This window comes from Dendrobium catenatum, unplaced genomic scaffold (genome assembly GCF_001605985.2).
Source record: "Dendrobium catenatum unplaced genomic scaffold, ASM160598v2 fragScaff_scaffold_1013, whole genome shotgun sequence".
Taxonomy (NCBI): domain Eukaryota; kingdom Viridiplantae; phylum Streptophyta; class Magnoliopsida; order Asparagales; family Orchidaceae; genus Dendrobium; species Dendrobium catenatum.
Genome location: NW_021319475.1, coordinates 470,036 through 490,531, shown reverse-complemented (window position 1 = coordinate 490,531; position 20,496 = coordinate 470,036). Strand labels below are relative to the sequence as shown.

Here is a 20,496-nt window from a genome sequence, read left to right as displayed (position 1 = left end):
TTTTTATGTTCTAATATAAAAGTTGTAAGGTGTCGTTTTGTTTCATTTTAGTTGAGTTTGTGTTTGTTAAAATTGTTTATGAAAGGAAGACCATAGGTGTTTGCAATCTTAGTTTTTTTCCAAATTTTGATTGCATCAAATACCCATCTATACATAACTGGCCATTATTCAACCATCCTAATTTGATTTTGCATCTAAAGGCCATAGGTAACAGGGTAATCAAATTGCAAAATATGTTTCTAAGAATTCTAAAGCAATTTTTGGTACAGAACTAAGGAAGTCAGCTCCAAAAGTGTAACAAAACTATACTTTAAGTTATTTTTTATTCTTCCGCACTGTCTTGTTTGTTTTGATTTAATCCCATGAGCCAAGGAAAAAAAAAAGCCAAAACCACCAAACCAATCCCAAACAAACAAGCCAAAAAGTCACAACTATAGCTGAGGGAACTGCTAAACAATCTAGTTATGCCCAATGAACAACATAGTCCAAGACTTACCACAATGCTAAATTTCATCAAGTACATCTGAATTTACTTTGTATAACGTAATACAAGATAGCAAGAACAAGGAAGCCAACTTCACTAGTTGAAGCTTCTTTTTCTGCTTTTCACTTTAACTTAAGAGTAACAAAAACATAGCATTATCGTAATAAAGCTTTATTCCAAAAGAAAAACTTGATAAAAAACATTATATAAACTAAACATAGAAGTGCAATTATTTCATCCATAAAAAAACTGCTGAATACATACAAGCAGCAAGGGTGAAAAAGAAAGCAAAATAAGTTTATATTCATAAAGCACGCACGCATTTAAGTTTAATCACACCGTCAAAATCTTCAAACAATAAAAATAATGCCACTTTCTTTCCAAGGAAGGTTTAGGTTATACAAAGATTCAGCGATTTTGACCTAAGTTGCTATTCCAGAGTGAGGTTTGGGTCACATAACGACTGTGATTTTGATCTAAGCTGATTAAATGCAATTAATTCAATCACTCACCAAATGGTTGACGATGTGAGATCCCGAGGTGTTCCCTCTCGAGTTGCAGAACCATTTCCGACATGATGGAACGTTACACCTAATGACGCACGCCGGATTCTGCACCCCACAATATCTACATGCGTGTTCGGTAAAATTCCCTTTCCCATACTCGTAATTCTCATCGTCACCGGTCTCCTCAAAGTTGAGTCCGCTCATTCCCGACGCAAGCCCGTCCACAGTGACAGAAGCAACTGCAGTCTTAGTCTTACCGACCAATTGCGATCCCGTAGCCGCCGACAAGGAGGAAGAAGAAGGGACGGAATTGCTAGGACCGGGGGACTGGAGATCGTCACCTTGAGTATCCGCCAACGGTGCCCGCCACGTCGGCGACCTGTTCGGCTGGGAGAGTTCTTGGAACTCCGGGTAGTCGTAGTCGTCTCCCTGGGTGTTGAACTCCAGGAAGGTATATGCGTCGCCGCTAGTGTCCGGCTGCGAAGCCGTCTCGTATAGATTGTTGACGACCGTCTGCGAGGCCATGGCGGCGGTTAGGGTTTCCAAATGCCGGTCTCTCCCTCCTTGAGAGTAAGGGTTAGGGTTTTGTCTGGAAGAGGAACGGCACAACCAGCGAGCGTAGGGTAAGAGGAGGGAAATTATTGTCAGTATTGAGAATGTTGAGGTACGCGCCTATGAAGGTTAAATGTTTCTCCCAAAAAAAGTACGTAAATGTCACGGCCACAGCGGAAAGGATACAGGAAGATGGAAAGGCAAACGTATTTATAGTTGGACCTCGCCATCCCGGCGGTGATCGCCGTTATATTTTATTTGACAAGGTATATTTTATCAAATTTAAAAATTTTATAATAAAAAGTTATTTTTAATAATTAAATTTATTATAATGTAATAATTATAAAAGAAAATATTTATATTTTAATAATTATAATATTCATAATAATTTTTTAAAAATATAATTTTCTTTCAATAACCTTTATAATAATTTTAAAAAATATCTCAATTGTCTCTAATAAACTCTAAGATTATGTTTGTTATCCAATTAACTTTTCATCCTTCTTTGAACCACACAAATATATATATATATATATATATTAAATCAGGTAAACTATTTAAGATCCATACAATCATAACATATTATCCTGCATTGAATACAAAATAATAACTAAAATAGCAAGAACCTAAACCTGAAAGATCATAATCAATTCACACTCGTGCTCTTTTTCATTTATCTAAAATCATTTAAACCACATACAATAAGCTCAAGAGTTCATCAAGCAACCAAATTCTACAACTGAATTCAAAGCAAGACAAAGAAATAGTATGCAAGTCAAGTCAAATCATAACAATAACAACATATGATCATGAATATGTGCATAAATAGTAAAGCTCACATGCAGTAGCAATAGAATCTATAAATTATAAAAAAGTAAGATATGAAAGCCAATAAAATAGAAGAATGATGATATCAATAAACCAGTGCTGGTGTCAAATCAATAAATAGTCGTATTAATACTATCAATCAATAAATCAATCATATAAAACAGTAAAATCATATCATCAATAAAGAATTGTCAAACTCAGATAAATATAGAAAAGTCTAATATATCGCATGCTTGTTATATTCAATATAGTACAATGAATCACTAGTATCAAATAATATTAGTGTTTGTATCAGTAATAATAAAATTAGTTGTAGCAAGAGCAGTAAAATAATACTAATAGTAAATCCATGCAGAAATAATAGAACAACATAGTGCGTACTAGGAATAATACTCAATAGCATGCATTTCAATAGTCACACTAAATAAGTAAGAAGTTTAAGCGGTATTTTTTCAACATCGCATTAGTATAAAACTATTGGCTCAGTAAACATAGTCATCATTTTTTACCCGTCGGCATAGTAATAATCTTTTATAGCTCACAAATCAATGAGTCATATGAATTAGTAGAGGATGCCACCAAATCACATATTTAAAGGAAAATAAATCAACCCATCATCCAATACAGATTAATCAGTCTTAAGCCAAAGTTAGTGATCGAATAACCAGTCCTTACTGATTCTTCACCTTACATATTATTATCATAGTATTATAATAGTAATAGCGACCAGCAATTACTCAACCACATATTCACATTCATTTTTAATGAATTATAGTAAATAATTATGCTTAATTTAGAAAGTATCAAAACGTTCTAACGGCAAACAACATAAAGTCCTATCAAGAAAAAATTCACATTTTTAAAAATTATTAAATTACTAGCCTTATATAATAATATTTTGAAGCTTTAATTGAACTGAAATACTATTTTTAGATGTCAAAATAAAATTTTTAATTGACAAAATTAATTTTTTTTTTCAAAATTAACATGTGAAAAATCTCAATTAAAGTGATCAAAATGATCAAAATCTCAATCTTTATAACATGAAAAAGTTACGTAGTAACATTTTACCAATATAAAACTATAGTTGTTTTCGGTAATAAAAATGTAAATTTGACCGAAAAAATCTCAAAAACATCAAATTATTCAAATCAGGAATAGGATAATCGTTCATTACAATGAGATGAATAAATCTCCTAACATGCTCGCTGACTAAAATTACTCCATGACCTATAAATCCTATGTTTTTTTTCTCTCTCCTATTTCATAATAGACCTCAAAAACTAATTTCTCCACAACAAATTTTTTAAAAAGTCAACTTATGCTCAATTAAGTGAAGTTTTTCCATAAGATTATTTTTTATTCAAAAATCTTGGTCTTGTTTTGCTATAGCTTTGTTGATATTTTTTTATTATTTATTATGAGAACTAATTTTTTTATAATCAAATTTAATAAAATATAACAATTGTAAAAAAGTTGATTCAATTTTTCAAAAGCAAAAATTTATAGTATTATAATAATTTTAAAAAATAACACTATTATTGCTAGGTCTCAAGTCCTAGAAAACAAAAGTGGAATGTTACGTTAGGTAGTCGATAGCTAGTGTAAAATCTATCGAATAATCATGACATGAATCTTTTAATATATTGTGTTAATGCAACCATAAATTTTGAAAATGATGCATTGTAAGGCCTGAATATAATGACAAGTGTGCAAGGGCCGCTGCATCGGCGTCCAGTGCAATGTTAAATAAACAAGAGTTCCCACATCATGGATATAATATATATACTATATATATATATATATATATATATATATATTATATATATATATATATATATTCATGCTAATTGGTGTATGGTCTCTTGCGATCGATCATTCTCTAGTCTGATAACAATAGAGGGGAGTTTAAGTCACATTAGAATTATGGGCAGGTAAACTTAGAGTCTTAAAAACTTTGTTCAAGAGATTTTAAAAACTTCAATAATGGAGTCTAATTTTAGTATACATATATCTAGTGGATGGATCGTAGAACTTTGGGTGATTAAGTTCATTATAAGAGTAATGTTTTCGATATCCTTGATTGCTTGTTGTGTGAAGAACCCCCCCCCCCCTTTAATAAGGGAAAATTTATAAGATGTGTGAAACCACAATGCTTTATGGTACAAAATGTTGCCGTTAAAATAGGAAGTGTAATATTAAGTTAGGTGTTGGTAGAGACGAGGATGATCAGATTGGTAGCTTTACTTTTAAAAATAGGATACAAAAAGAGCATTATGTAGATGTGCTTGTTAGGGAATGATGAACAATACAATGAGAAATAGTAAATCAAAAATGTCGAACCCCACCGGAGGCGCTGCCCCCTTGGACTCCATACATATATGCGAACAGATACTTATAAGTTGCCACTCCCCCCCCCCCCCCCTAAAAATATGACTGGTTCCGCCCTGGATGAGAGCAAACTGAATCAAAGTTCTTTAAGTTTATTTTGAAGGTGATCCTCTAAGATGGGCTAGTAAATTGGGGAGGGTAAAATTTGGTTTACAAAAAATGTTACATGAGAAAGATAGGGAGGGAGAGAGCGACAACACAAATTTGTATTATGTGTAGTTCATTAAATTGGTCTACATCCACTAGAAGATTGGGAGAATGATGTATTATTATGCTGAAATAAGATGAATTTAATATCAAACTCTTTATTCTTAATATTGTCTCATCGCAACATAATAATCTTAGTCTCAATAAATTTAACATGAAATCCAAAAAATATAATCCCTCCTATATGATTGATGTATTAAAATAAATGTAAAGTTTTGAGGCGTGTGAGTCATGCATGTGCATTCAATTTAGGGTGGAGGCATAGGATATGGTCTACATTAAGAGATAGGAGATGATCATGTGCCATAACCCTAAACCAATAGACTAGTCATAACTAGCAGATACCATAAGAGCAATGGATAGCATGTTTTAGTATAAAAACTCTTACTTCATCATCGATGGCACAACATTTTATATTATTGGAGCATGGGCACTATAAAATCAATTATTACCGGAGCATTTTCGACGGAAAAGTCATTTTCCGGCGGTTTTGTAATTTCGGCGGCGTTTTGATGGCAAATTTTCCACGGTAAAACACGGCGTGGAAAATATTTTCGGTGGTATTTTCCGGCGGCAAAGAATTCCGACGGTTTCTCTGGAAAAAGCGTCGAAAAAAATATCAAAATTTAATAAAAAAAAAAACTGACCAGCTGCCCAACCACCCCGTCCTGCCCGGCTGCCCACCAGGCGGCTTGCCCGCGCTACCCGCCCAGCCCGAGCTAAGTTGCCCGCTGCCCGCTAGATCTCTCGCCCTGCCTGCTGCCTGCCAGGCAGCCTGCTTGTGCTGCCCGCCCGAGCTCCCACACTGCTAGCTGCCAGCCTGGAGGCCTGCTCGCGCTGCGCACCTGCTGCCCACCTTTTCACCTTGCCTGGGATTTGAACTGAGTCCACTCCTGCATGCCAAGTCCCAACCATTTTGCTGATAGGAAAAATGTATCATGAATATTATTATCAATTATTTAAATTATATCATACGAAAATTATAATTTAAAATTAATAAAAATAAAATATTAAAGTTAATAATTAATCAAATATGTTATTATATTAATAATGGATTAGAATAAGTTATTAAATTAATAATTAATTAAAATAAACTAAATCTATTAATTAAGAAAAAATAACGTCGGAAACAAATCGCCGGAAAGCCGCCGGAAATTTTCCTGAAAAATTAGGCCACCGGAAAAATTTCCAAAAAATTCAGCCGTCGGTAATTTATGATTTTTCCGTAGTGGGGACAATTATTCATGTGCAAAAGAGGTGTAGTGTAGCCATTTATACATACATGGGTAGTCATGTGGCATTAATAGATTAGATGGGTTGAGAGTGATAGTTAGGAATCATGTTAAAGCTAAAAGATTGAGTCTTACAATATTCGAAGAATGAAAATGATCAAGTAGAGGGAAAATTTGAATGAATTAGTCATGAGATAGTTATGTCAATATCCCTTTTATGATCTAATCAAGCTTAAGATAAGTAAAATATGTGGCAAGTCTTATGACATTCAATCAATTGAGGGGATCACATATTGATTTAGATTCCATATATGTGGCTAGATAGTAATGACTTAGCATAATATGGGCCTGACTAATATGCAATAAACTCAAGGAAAACTAGCTTAATTGAATCAAAAAATAAAATTTGCAAGGGTGATAGCAATAGGCGCATCTACAATGGAGAAATATGTGGCAAAAGCAATAGCATAGGCTTTAATTTGCAACAATGAATATGTCAATTCAAAAGTAAATATGGAGGTAGTCATAACAAAGTAAGAGACAATTGAGGAGGTTATTTATCATGCGAGGAAGAAGAGAGAGACTGAGAAGAAGGTAACAAAGATGGTAAGAGCGGTTCAATGGACGCAACAATGAAGGCTGTGACAATAATTAAGTGGAGCAAATTATTACGTCCGCTGTCCGGATTCATCCGAACACCAATCCAGACGCACCACATCACCAAGATACACCGGGTCCCAGTGTATTTGGGTGACGTGGCGCGTCTGGATTGTATGTCCGGCATCCGGTGACCGGGCGTAATAATACGCCATTAAGTGGAGGCAACGTTTACGAAAGTGAAAGTAATGAAGGAGTCCTCAAAACCTTATGAAGCTAAATTTACTCAAACCTTTAATGGAGTCTTTTGACATCCACTAGCATTAATATAATTCATAAATTAAACAATGTGGATGACACAAAGAAAAGCAGCTGGTGATGGCTCAAGGGGAGGAAATTTAGATGGCAACCCATCAGCTTCAGCTTTATCATCATCGTGACCTTTTACCCTAAAATATGCACAAGAAAGAGAGAAGCATTTCATTTGCGATTCGCATTCGTATCTTTAATTTAAATGGGGGCAGTTTATATAGCTATAAATATAAAAGATCAGAAAGAAGAACCACACCAGCTCAGAATAAACATTTTAAAAAAATCTTATGATTTGTAAGATCAATTATTGATCAAACCATTAAGTTTGCAAGATCTCAGTCTCGATCTCTTTCAATCCGCTATTATTTGGTCAGGCCTTATGATAGTTTAACGACTCTAGTGATTATAATGACAAAAAAAAAAAAAAAAAAAACATAAAAAAAAAAAAAAAAAAAAAAACATTCAAACAATTTGAATAATTATGCAAATCAGCCAAACAAATATATCTCTCTTAACACAATAAATAGGTGTACATAATTTACGAACTGCTGCACTTTTACACAGAAATGAATGAGCACATGCATGATATATATAGAATAAATTTTAGTTCAGCATATACTCCACAAAACCTAGCCAAAAATGTTCGGCAATATGATTTCTTTTGTGATAGCTTTTTTTATTTTTATTTTTATATTTTGTTTGGGATGACTTTCTTACTGCTTCTTAAAGCAAATTTCTAGTAAAATAATATTTTTTTTACTAAAAAGCCGCTTTAATAAGCAGTAAGAAAGTCATCCCAAACAAAATATAAAAAAAAAAATCAAAAAAGCTATCACAAAAGAAATTATATTGGCAATATGATTTATGAGAAAGTCTTTTAACACTTAGAGGGAAAAAAAATATTGGCAATATGATTTCTTTTGTGATAGCTTTTTTGATTTTTTTTTTATGTTTTGTTTGGGATGACTTTTTTACTGCTTCTTAAAGCAAATTTCTAGTAAAATAATAATTTTTGTACTAAAAAGCCGCTTTAATAAGCAGTAAGAAAGCCGTCACAAAGAAAACCTAAGTTAGTTTTTTTAATACAAAAATTTTTAGTTCAAAAAATTTTTGTATTAAAAAGTTGCTGCTAAAAATCATAAAAAAGATGTTCCAAATGAAGCCTATATCTTCTGAAAGTATAAATGACATCTTAATAATTTGTAAGAAACTTGTCTTTATTTAAATTGTAAGATATTTACAAATATTAAAAAAAAATATTTACAAATATTTAACTTTTATGAGACAAAAAAATTGTATATACTGTTTTATTTAAGTAAAATATGAAAATAATCATGTTAGAATATTCTAATATATTTGGCAGTAGGTTGATGCTAATTTTATGGTATTTGTCTTGATTTCAAATGCCATGTATTAGAAAAAAAAAAGTCGATATATTCTGATTGATTTTTCGTCAGAATTGATCATATTAATGATATATCTGATCTAATATCCAAGAATTATACTAAGCTTACAAACAATTTCAAAGCAACTATGCCTATCATGATGAAAATTTAATCAGAATATTTTAATGAAATTTAAATTCATATATTATATCTCAATATATTTAATATTTTAAACTATTAGATAATATAGTTAGATTTTAAAGACAAATATGACTAAACTTTCCCCCAAAGACATCATTTGAAATCAACAACAAATACTAGTTAAATTATTTCAATTTGGCCACCCTTGATTTTTACTCTTTTTTTTTAATTTTTCATGTAAAAATTCCGATACCTTTTATGAATTTTACGCCCCTCTCTTTTATCTGTATAATATGTGTACTAGATATTCGTTCAAAGCTAAGAGGTTAAACAATTTATCTCTCTATTGTCGTGAATATTCACACACAGAGCAATTAATATTATTTAATTAAATTTTTACACATACTGAAAAATGAAATTGGTTCGCCCCTTGTTTATAATTATTGTATAAGTATTATTTATTTAAAAAAATCATTTCGTCATGTTATTCACACAGAAAAAAAAAAAACAAAACTCTTTTTTTTTTTTTTTTTAATCTTTTAGAAAGGCATATCAGATATGTACAAATTAAAAGAACAACACGGACTGGTATCCGTCCCGAGTATTAATATAGGCATTAAAAGAGGCTATGAACCTGTACACGTCAGGCTCAACAAAACCTTTGACATCACAGCCTTAAAAAAGAAAAAAAAAACCCACTCTGGTCCCAGAAATACACAGCGTAGACGACAGAAAGTCCAATTTGCTGGCTGTGGAGATCTTGAAAGGAGTGTATAGCTAAAAGGATTTGTTACGTGTTTGATTAATATTTTTCCCATACCAACTGATAACATAGATAATATAAAACAAATATACTGATTTAAATCCACCTTCATTTTTTTTTTCTTTTCTGATTTTCTCTATATTTTGTTCAAAGTCGACGTTGTAGAGCCTGTATCTCTACTTCCTTTAAAAAAAGTTGTTTTCTTTAGTCGCTCTGGACATAACTGGTTTAAAGAAGTCACTCAATCATGGCTTACTTGAGTTTATAAAACTCGCTCGCATCTTCTTGACAGCAATACAGATCTGAAATACTGAAGCAGGTAGCATATAGATTGCTTTCTTCCATCTTGGAGAGGCTAATTTCATCATGGGAGAAGCTCAAGAGGTGCAACTCCATGTAAGAGGTTGGTGCTTTCTCAGTTGCTTCGCTTTCTTCCCTGTGTACCAGTTCGAAGCTTTGTTCATGGTTTTTGAGAGAATTAATGCATTTTACTCGTTTTGAGATTTTTCCTTCACGATCTGCACAATTTGCATTCAAACAAAGCATACAAATTTTATAATTTTAGTCTTCTACTCAACTGTTGATTGGAGAGAGGGAGAGAGAGAGAGATACCAGTGCTAAAAATATGATGCATTAATTTTTCATAATTCAGTCTACTGGAAAGAATGGTAAAGTTTGGAATTTGATCAGAAATATGTTTTTTTTTTTAACTTAAGAACAAATTGCAACAAAATTAGAAATTAATGTCTTAAATCGGATATATTATTATGTGCGGAGACTGGACGCAGAATGTCATCATGAGATCAACCAGAATTTACTATTTCAGCAGTATTGAGCAGTGATACTGAGCTGTGGTATCGATCAAGGGGTGATGTGGCACATTCTTGTTGGTTTCCAGATGACATTCAACCTTCGAAGTCCACACAGAATAATTAATCCCGAATTCGAGCCATGGAGGAGGAGAGGAAGAACTCTTCTCACCCGTGTTCACCTTAGAATTTTTATTTTGAATAAGTAATTTAGAAGAAACTGAAGTATGGGGATATGAATACTTGCAAAAATGATTGTGATGCATTCATTTTTTTTAATGATAAGTATTTAATGTAAAAAAGTATAATTAATTAAATAGTTTTTTAGGAGAAAAAAAAGGCTTATGGAAGGAAAGATCCAAAAAAAAAAATAATTGTTCTGCTCAGTGTGAATGAAGCACGCGGGACGGTAGAAGCCACTAATGAATGAATATAATATAAAAAACAGTGCAATGGATACTGCGCTGGCTTTCGTTTTTTAGGGTTTCCTCCTCTCGCTCCGCCGGCGTTCTTTCCTTTTCTTCTCCCCCTCCGGCCTGGCCGGAGGTTCCCCCCCTCATGGAGTCTGCTTTGCATGGCTCTAATTTTCCCCCTCTGTCCTCTTCATCCCCTGTTTCCAAGGTTCCTTCCTCTTTGAAGGACTGGTGCAATATTTTTTCTCCCGCTCAAACCTCTCCTTCTTCCAAAAGCTTCTGTTTTTCTCATCATCCGCTTGAGCCGGAAGTTATTCCTTTCTCTCCCGAGAAACTTGCCTCAGGTAGTGAGGATTGGAGCCTCTGCCTTGTTGGTTACTCCATAGGTCGAAGACCTTTCTATGAGGCCCTTTTGGGTGCTATCAACAAAACTTGGTCTTTAAAAGGGTCACTCAAGCTTCATTCCTTGAGTGATGGCTTTTTTCTGCTCCGGTTCTCATGTGCAGAAGACTTTGATATGGCTTGGTCTAAGGGAGTGTGGTTTCTGCTTGGCAAGCCTTTTGTCCTCCAAAAATGGCACCCCAAATTCAAGCCGAAAAGAGAAGATTTTGCTGAAGTTCCTATCTGGATCAAGATTCACGATTTGCCTTTGGCTTGTTGGAACTCGGAGGGGATCTCAAGGATTGCTAGCAAGGTTGGTATTCCTGTTGCTGCGGATCAACTCACGACGCAAAAAACCCGACTTACATACGCCCGCATATGCGTTTTGGTGGATAGTAAGGCCTCTTATCCTGATGTCATTAAAGTTTCTCTAGATGGTGATATTACTGAACTTAGGGTTCAGTATGAATGGAGGCCATCTCCTTGTGAACATTGCCAGTCTTTGGTCCATGATTCCTCTTCATGCCCCAAAAATCCAAACCCAGTCACCACGGAGCAACCCGCTTCCAGGCCTTTTGCCAGAGGTAGAAGCTTCAGTAAGAAACCATACAGCAGGAACACTTCTCGTTCCAGACCCCCAAAGCCGGATTCTGCAACGAATATTCCTAAAGAAAAAGAGGTGGTTAATGCAGGTATTACTATTCCTTTACACTCGAATAGTATTGGTCAACCGCTTCACTATCAACGCCATTCTCCACCGCCATCCGATAAACCTCCCACCTCACTGCCATCCTCTTCTAATCAGGGAGAACCTCATACCATCATACCATCTGTGGCCCCAATTGAGAATTTGCCTGGTGATGTCAATGCTTCCATCCCTAATTTAAATGTTGTTGCGGAAGAGTTCTCTTCTTCCTCTTCTTCTCTTATGGATTCCTCTGTTAAGCCCGCTACTAGTATTAATTCCCCTAACAAATTCGATATTCTTACGGATTTGGACTCTCTCAGTAAGGAGGATTATAATCCTGATTTGCAGGAGAAGGATTTCAAATTGGTAGGAAAAGGGAAGAAACAGGCTGGGTCCGATTATGCCAAGAAATCTGCAAAGGGAAAGCAGAGTAAAAAATCCCAAACTCATCAAAATTCTTGATGTCTCTTCCACATTTTGGTGTGTGGAACGTTAGGGGTTTTAATCGCCCTGACAAAGTTTTTTGCTGTAAGCGTTTAATTCAGTCTTTTAAGCTTGATATGCTTTGTATTTTGGAAAACCGTATCCACCTTTCCTCCCTTTCGGATCAGTTTTTTGAGTCTTCTCATCGGCTTTTTCCTAATGAGGACAGTGTTCATAATTTTGACTTATCTCCTTCTGGGAGAATTTGGATTAAGTGGAATCCTAGCAAGCTCTGTTTTACTCCCAATTCCGTCACTCCTCAACTCATTAATGGCTTGGTTAAGATTGGGAATCTGTTTTCTTTTCAGTTATCTATTGTTTATGCTGCCAATTCTGCTAGTGATAGACAGGAACTTTGGGCCTCTATCTCTGATGTGGCTCCCTCTACTGATATCCCGTGGGCAGTTATTGGTGATTTTAACTGCTGTCGCTATGCTTCAGATAAAATGGGAGGCTTGCCGCTTCATCACTCTCAATTAGTTGATATTAACAATATGATTTTTTCTAATCATTTGGTTGATCTAAATGCGGTGGGGAGTCATTATTCTTGGTATAATCAGCAAATTGAGAATCCTATTTTTATTAAACTTGACAGAGCTCTTGTCAATGAGAACTGGATTAAGTGTTTTCCTGCTTCCTACAGCTCATTCCAATCTCCTGCTTGTTCTGATCACTCTCCGATAATTCTTCATCCTGGGATTAATTTTAAATCCAAACAACGATTTCAGTTTAAGAACTTCTGGACAAAAAATGACTCTTACTGGAGCCTACTGTTGAATACCTGTGATCAGCCGATATCTGGCAATCCTCTTTCTCATTTTTGCTTGTTTCTTAAAAATTTCAAAGGTGAACTTAAGCATCAAATTTGGGCTAATTCCAATTCTCTTTCTGTGGAGTTGGATAGTTTATACAGGCAACAAGAACTTTTATTTAGCTCTATGCATCACCAGCCCTTACATACTGACGTATTGGATAACCTCAAGCAGGTTAATCTTAGAATTGTTGAAACCTCTGCCTCTCTTGCTAGCTGGGCAATTCAAAGAGCTAAGGTTAAATGGCTCCAACATGGTGAAGAGGACTTGAAATTTTTATACGCCAAGATCAGATGTAAACAAGGGAAGTCTAAATCCTTAACTAATCTTTTCACTTGTAATCCTACTCTGTCTAGAGAAGATGTTATTAACTCTATTGTGCAGTATTTTCAAAATCTTTTTAATCCTCCGCCTATTGCCCCTGGGAAGTTTTTTCTTCCTGTTGGTGATGCTCTTCCTGGTAATCTTGCAAATTTGCTTATTTCTCCTTTTCAGGAGGGGGAAATTAAGATGGCTGTGATGAAAGGTTCTTCCAAATCAGCTTCTGGTCCTGATGGCTTTAATTATCACTTCTATAAGACTGGTTGGCACATTATTGGCCCCTTTTATGCAAAGCGATCAATGCTTTCTTTACCAAAGGTTATCTTCCTAGTGGTATCAAAGCCACTGCTCTTGTTATTATTCCTAAATCTAGCAATGCCACCACCATCTCTGACTACAGGCCTATCTCCCTTTGCAATACGCTTTATAAAATTATTGCCAAAGTGATTTCCGCTAGACTCAAACCTTTGATGCCTATCATAGTCAAAGACTCTCAAGCTGGGTTTGTGAAGTCTAGGATTTCCACTGATAGCATTCTGCTTGCTAAGGAAATTCTCTCTTTGGTTTCCAAGAAAGGTTCTCACAACATATTCTGTGCAAAAATTGATATCAAAAAAGCTTTTGATTCTGTCTCCAGAGAATTCTTACTTGCTAGATTGCACCACAAAGGGTTTCCTAAGGATTTTATTAACTGGATTAAAGCCTGTATCACAAATGTCAATTTCTCAGTGGTCATTGAGGGTGCTTTAGAAGGCTATTTTGCCTCCTCGGCTGGGCTTAGGCAGGGGTGTCCTTTGAGCCCCTATCTTTTTTGTATTGTTATGGACGCTCTTTCTAATTTGCTGGAAGAAAGAGGTTTTAAAGGTTTCAAGTGTGAAAATTTTCACCTCTCTCACCTGCTTTATGCGGATGATGTTCTTATCTTTGGAGAAGCTACTGTGGACAACTGCACTATGCTTACTAGTATCCTTAATGAGTTTGGTGAAGCTTCCGGCCTCAAGGTCAATCATGAAAAATGTTCTGTTATGTTTACTAAAAAGCAGAAAAATCAAGATTTGCTGTGTCAAGCCCTATCCATATATCATATCACCTCCAAAATATCCTACCTGGGCATACCTATTGCTTTCTATACTTTGAAAGTAGCTGATTTTCTGCCTTTAATGGATAGTTTACACAAAAAATTTAATGGTTGGAAGGCTAACCTTCTTTCTCTTGCGGGCAGATTGCAATATCTCAAATTTACTATTCAAAACACCATTGCCTACTGGATTAGAGGATCGATTTTGCCTAAATCTGTTTTTAAGATTTTTAAGAAATCCTGCTCCAGATTCTTGTTTTTTGGTGATATTAGCTGCTCCAACAAGATTCATATGGTCTCATGGGACAATGTGTGCAAGCCTAGAGTAAAGGGTGGGCTCGGTCTGCCTTCTCTTCATGCTATCCAGTATGCCTTTAATTGCACTATTATTCTCAGGATGTACAATAGTTCCTCTTTACTGGCTTCTTGGCTTAGATCAACCTATATTTCCCCTTGGAAACCTCCTCCTCCCCTTGCAAGTAAATTCTGGGTGACTATCTGTAATACTGCTTTGTTGGTTAAGCATAATTGCAGATTCAACATTTCCCCCTCTCATCCCATTGCCTTGGTTTGGGACCCCTGGTGTGATAATTTTTCTCTGTTTGAGTTATTTGGCAGAGAAGTTCTGGTGTGGCTGCCCGATCATTGGATTAAGAACTACCTGGGGGAAAATGGCTGGAATTTGCCTGGTGAGTTGCCTTCTTCTATTAGGAACACTATTACTAATGTGCCCATTGCTATTGAGCCTATCTCCTGTATTAGCTGGAAAGGCCATTCTAAGGTTTACTTCAAGGATTTTCTGGAGGAATTTTACTGTGGCCACACGGATAGCCTTTGGGATAAACTTATCTGGCACAAAAACTTTAGTCTTAAGCATACTGTTTATGTTTGGCTTGCTCTTATGGGTGGATTGAAGACCCAAGATGCTTTGAGAATTCGTAATATTTTTGTCCCAGAGTTATGTTCTCTGTGCTACAATTATCCTGAATCTGTTAATCACCTCTTTTTTGAATGTGATTACTCCTTTGCTGTGCTCCAAGGCCTTATTCCTGATTTGGCTGGGTTCTTGTTTAGACCCACTGTGCTTCAGCTTTTGCAATGGCTTGATTCTGATTATTTGGGTCCTTCTCTGTTCCGGGATTGCTTTAAAATGGTGGTTTGCTGCACTCTGTATTATGTTTGGCGTGAACGCAATAGTAGGAGGTTTGGGAATGATTTCCATAGCATTAATACCCTTTCTGTTGCTATTAAAAGGGTTATTAACATCAAGCTGGGTAAGTGGAAAAATGGTGAACTGCTCATGGGGCATTTCTGATTCTGTCACCTTCTTTGCGAAATGTTCTGGGGTCGGTCTTTTTCCTTGGTGGTTCGGGATCTGCTGGTTTTTTGGAGGTGCTTATTTGTAGCCAGGACAATGATGAAGTCCCTCCTTTTTTCTGGGTCATTCCCTTTGGATGGCCTCCTGGCAACCAAGGGAATGCTGCTTTCTCTACTGATTTATTTTCTGAGTCCTGCGCTACTCGGTTTGGGGGACTTATTGATTCACTGGTTATTTTGGCTGCTGTCTCACCATCTTGCCAGTCCTCTCTATTTCAGGTTTGTTGCCTCTGGTCTCTGGAGCTTGCTGGGGCGACTTCTTTTTGGCTGAGAAGCTTCAACTTTTTTGGCGTTGCTGGGATGCTTTTTTGGTTACCACTTCTACTACTGTTCTTATTTCTTGTAATTAGGGTGGTATAGTTGGGGTTTCCGTCTTTCTGACCATCATAAGCTTTTGTTTGTGCTTATGTTTGGTATAGTTTTTTTTTTCTTGCTTTTTGCTTATGTAATTGCTTTTTTGCTTCATTTATAGAAGGGCCATGGCCCAAAATTTCCCCAAAAAAAAAAAAAATGAATATAATATTCGATTTTTTTTTGGGGTGGAAAATATTCGAAATCTTTCAACTTTATGTTCTCCCTTCGACAATTATGATTTTGTTTTTTTATAGTTCTCTTTGGCCCAATAATGTAATTTTAGAGCAATAATTCTCTGCAAAAAATATTGCTTACATCCACTTTAGCTTACGCACATACGAGGATTTTTTTTCCGTAACTAGTAAAAATACATGCCACTTTTACAAATTAATTGGTGCAAGAAAGATGAATCCATTGTTTATCTAAGAAATTCTATGTTTTTAAATGCCAAAAGTTGCCCTTTTGCCTGTTTTCGTATGTGAATTTCTTAAAATGATAATCTTTGCTCCAGAGGCAACATCACCAAAGCCGGCAACTTCCAGTCAAGAACTGCCCTCCTCTTCAAACCTCAAAAGCTGGCGATGGTGGCTTATGATCTCCCTCTTCACACTCTTCATCCTCGCCGGCCAAGCAGCCGGAACCCTCCTAGGCCGTTTCTACTACAACAACGGCGGCAAAAGCATTTGGATGGCCACCATCGTTCAATCTGCTGGTGCTCCTCTCCTTTTCCCCTTTGTCCTCCTTTACCCTCTCGCCTCTTCCTCCTCCTCCTCACCGGCGACAGCATCGGCTGTTAAGATCGCCGCCGTATACATCGGCATCGGCCTCCTTATCGCCGGAGACAACCTCATGTACTCCTACGGTCTCCTATACCTCCCCGTATCCACTTACTCCCTTGTCTGCGCCACACAACTCGCCTTCAACGCTCTCTTCGCCTACTTCCTCAACTCTCAAAAGTTCACTGCTTTCATTTTCAACTCCATCATTCTCCTCACTCTGGCTGCCACTCTCCTCGGAGTGCGATCCGAAGGCGGCGGCTCCGTTTCAAGTGACAAGTACCCGCTAGGGTTTACCCTAACCATAGCCGCATCAGCGACATTCTCGCTTATGATGTCCCTAACGCAGCTTTCTTTCCAGAAGGTTTTGAAATCTGAGACCTTTTTGGTTGTGATTCAGATGACTCTATGGACTAATTTTTTGGCTGCGGTGGCGTCCGTGGTGGGGCTTTTCGTCAGCGGAGAGTGGAGGGGAATTCATTTGGAGTTTGGGGAGTTTGAGAAGGGTAAGGTTTCCTATGTTATGACTTTGGTTTGGATTGCAATAAGCTGGCTCCTGTATTCTGTGGGGGCAGTGGGATTGATCTTTGTTGTTTCTTCACTCTTCTCCAATGTGATTGCTACCTTGGCATTGCCTGTGGTGCCTATATTTGCTGTGGTGTTCTTCCATGATAGCATGGACGGGGTAAAAGTGATAGCTTTGCTGATTGCTACTTTGGGGTTTGCTAACTATATGTATCAACATTATCTTGATGATTCAAAGCAGAAGAAGAGTAGGAGGAGGCGAGATGATCTGTAAACGTGGTAATGGTTTACAATTTGGGAGATGAGTTCTATTTGTTTATTTTGCATTTATGTTCTCTGATTTGGGAATGTTTTAGTGTATATTGTTTCTCATTGAGTACTGAAAGAATGGAAGTTTAGGATGCCCTTATGTGGGCGATCATTGCCAATTTGAATTCTGGGTTTCTTCACTCTGTTTTCCTGATATATGACCCTTCTTGCTGTGGTTGTGATTTGTGTATATTGAACTAAATGGAAGCAGCAGGTGCGGTTTATGGCATTCATTTATCCTGCAATAAAATCCTATCCTAATTTGCAGAAACTTTTACTTTGAATGAGTACAAAGTTATTTGGTGCCGCAATATCTCTTTGAATCTCTGGTGCATCATGCGAGAGATCTGAATCCACAAAGTTCATTTGGTTGTTGGTTAGGAACTTAGGCTATCAATTAAGAGGTTTTGTATTTGGATATTGTGTATGTGATGTATGTATGAATCTGTTTTAATTGGGCTAACTGTTCCAAATAAAAAAAAAAAGAGATGTGAATCCACGGATCTTTCTTAGTTGTAAATCGGAAAATGACTTATGTTGATGTAGTTTATTTTTGTCAAAATTGGAGAGAAGAAATATGATGGAAGAATTTATTCATTTGTTTCAAATTATAGAAGTTATACATATTTATAGGTGCTACATAATCTTAATTACTAGTTTTAAAATTAAGAAAAAAATTAGGAAAAATTGATGAAGAATTACCGCTTCATTTGGGACGGTTTTTTTATTATTTCTTAAAGCAGCTTTTTAATATCAAAATTAAAATTTTTGTACTAAAAAGATGATTTAAGAAGCAATAAAAATGTCGTCCTAAACGAAACTTAGGTATTAACGGATTGCTGGGTGAATGACCATTCTGCCGTTAATTTAGGTTTCGTTTCAGACGGCTTTCTTCTTGCTTTCTAAAACAGCTTTCTAGTGTAAAAATTTCTTAAATTTGAAATTTTTTTACTAGAAAGCCGTTTTAGAAAGTAGTATGAAAGTTGTCCCAAACGAAACCCAAAGCCCAAAGGTTTGTATCATATTTAAAAGCTTAAAAACATTAATTTCATAATCAAATAATCTTCAAATATAAAATGCTTATAGTCAAATTGAGGGGCTCGATGAGACGAATCTAAGAATCATAAGATCACTTAATTATGGCATCATTAAGATACTTAAATGCTTGACAAAAACTCTATGATCGAAGGAATCAATAATGATCGTCAGCTGGAGCACTCCAAATTTGCACGCAATAAGGGAAAAACGAAGACTGGCTGCACGCTTCCGACATCAAGATCCGGCGACCATTTAGTAAGTTTCAAATAGCAGTTATTCACCAAATAAGATCTATGGCTGAAAACTCTACTATAATCCAAATCATTAGAAAGCTTAATGAGAATATGAGATTGATCCAGAACAGTTACAGAGATTTCAGCGTTAAGTTTCAAGCTGAAAAAAAATTTCCGGATAGCATCAAGTGAAGGCCGCCGCGTAGGAAAGAAACCAACCAGAGCAAATTGAAAAGGAATAGATAGAGCTAAAATTTCTTCCTCCGATATCCATAACGAGGGTAAACCACGACAAAAACCCTTTCTTAACTCAGGAAAATCAACTGTACTCGAAGAACCAGATAAAGCTTCCACAAAAGAACGCGATTTAAAGGATCCATCCAAAAAACCGGGGTCACGAACACGACTAGCCACCATAATGGAAGGAAAATGCAAAAAAAATGAGACTTCCCTGTAGAAGACGAGCCCCAACAGAGCTAGGGCAAAGCCCTAGCGGCGGATCCCCAGCGGTGGCAAGCCGTCGCGAGCGGAGTCCAGGCCGTCGCGCGAACAAGGCCGGAGACGCACGGTGGCGAGCCGTCGCGCCCGAAGTCCAGGCCGTCGCGCGTCGTCCCGACCCCCGAAGCCCTAGCCGTCGCGCGATGTCCAGGCCGTCTGCCACTATGCTTAATTATATTGAAGAACAATTTCGATTACCAATTATATTCATTTGGTCCGACTCCAAATTGATGTGAAACAATGAAATAAATCTCATAAATTTTACACAATGAAATAAATTGATGTGAAACAATTTAGTCAAAAATTGGACACATGATGTACCAATTTCATAAAATATAGTGTATAATTTCAATTACCAAAACTAAAATAGTAAAATATTATGATTTTTCTATTTATTAAATGTGACATACATATCCGTTCAACATTAGTCTCTAATATGTTTATATATTACTTCCAAACAAAAAAAAATTCAACAATAGATTATTTGCCTTTGATGATGATGCGTGATCATCAATTAGTTCATAATTTTCTAATCAGTAGTATATGCCTTTAATTGGGAGGGAGCGAACGCCACGTGTATCACGAATCAAAGATAAATAAAGGTCTATCTTTAGACTGTTACTGCCCCACAGCTTTTGAACATGCTACATGTGAATTTAGATGATGATACTTTGACCATACATGATACATATGATAATGATAGCTCCACCTTTTATTATAATAATATCATGAGGTAAATGAACAAAGAGTCGTGTGGTATTTTGCAAACATAAATATATTTATTATAAAATATATCTCCTTCCAATAGACGGCACAACTGCCACTATCATGACGGTTGCATTCCGATTATATGGCGGGCCTAACTCTGAAACAAAATGCCAATAAAATTATTTTTAAATTAATTAAAATTTATATTACATTAATATTAATGTAAATTTAATTATTTAAATTTCATCCGATTGGATGTCGGAGGTGTTGGCGCTGTGTGGGTGGGTGCGGAGTT

At 36.1% G+C, this 20,496-nt stretch overlaps 2 protein-coding genes across 3 annotated transcripts in view; one reads left to right on the top strand and one right to left on the bottom strand.

Annotated features, from left to right (window-relative positions):
- LOC110114751 (regulator of nonsense transcripts 1 homolog) overlaps positions 1 to 1,739 on the bottom strand; it is a 51,791-nt gene extending 50,052 nt beyond the window's left edge. For both annotated transcript variants that reach the window (XM_020847731.2, XM_020847732.2), the window contains exon 1: positions 997 to 1,739. In XM_020847731.2, coding sequence (XP_020703390.1) covers positions 997 to 1,515 — 519 coding nt within the window. In that variant the 5' untranslated portion in view covers positions 1,516 to 1,739. The remainder of the gene's footprint in view (positions 1 to 996) is intronic.
- A 7,794-nt stretch (positions 1,740 to 9,533) lies between these two features.
- On the top strand, positions 9,534 to 17,995 carry LOC110114755 (probable purine permease 11). The gene is made up of 2 exons (XM_020847738.2): positions 9,534 to 9,801; positions 16,626 to 17,995. The coding sequence occupies exons 1-2, from the start codon at positions 9,765 to 9,767 to the stop codon at positions 17,687 to 17,689; spliced, it is 1,101 nt and encodes a 366-aa protein (XP_020703397.1). The 5' UTR covers positions 9,534 to 9,764; the 3' UTR covers positions 17,690 to 17,995.
- Positions 17,996 to 20,496: the final 2,501 nt, after the last annotated feature.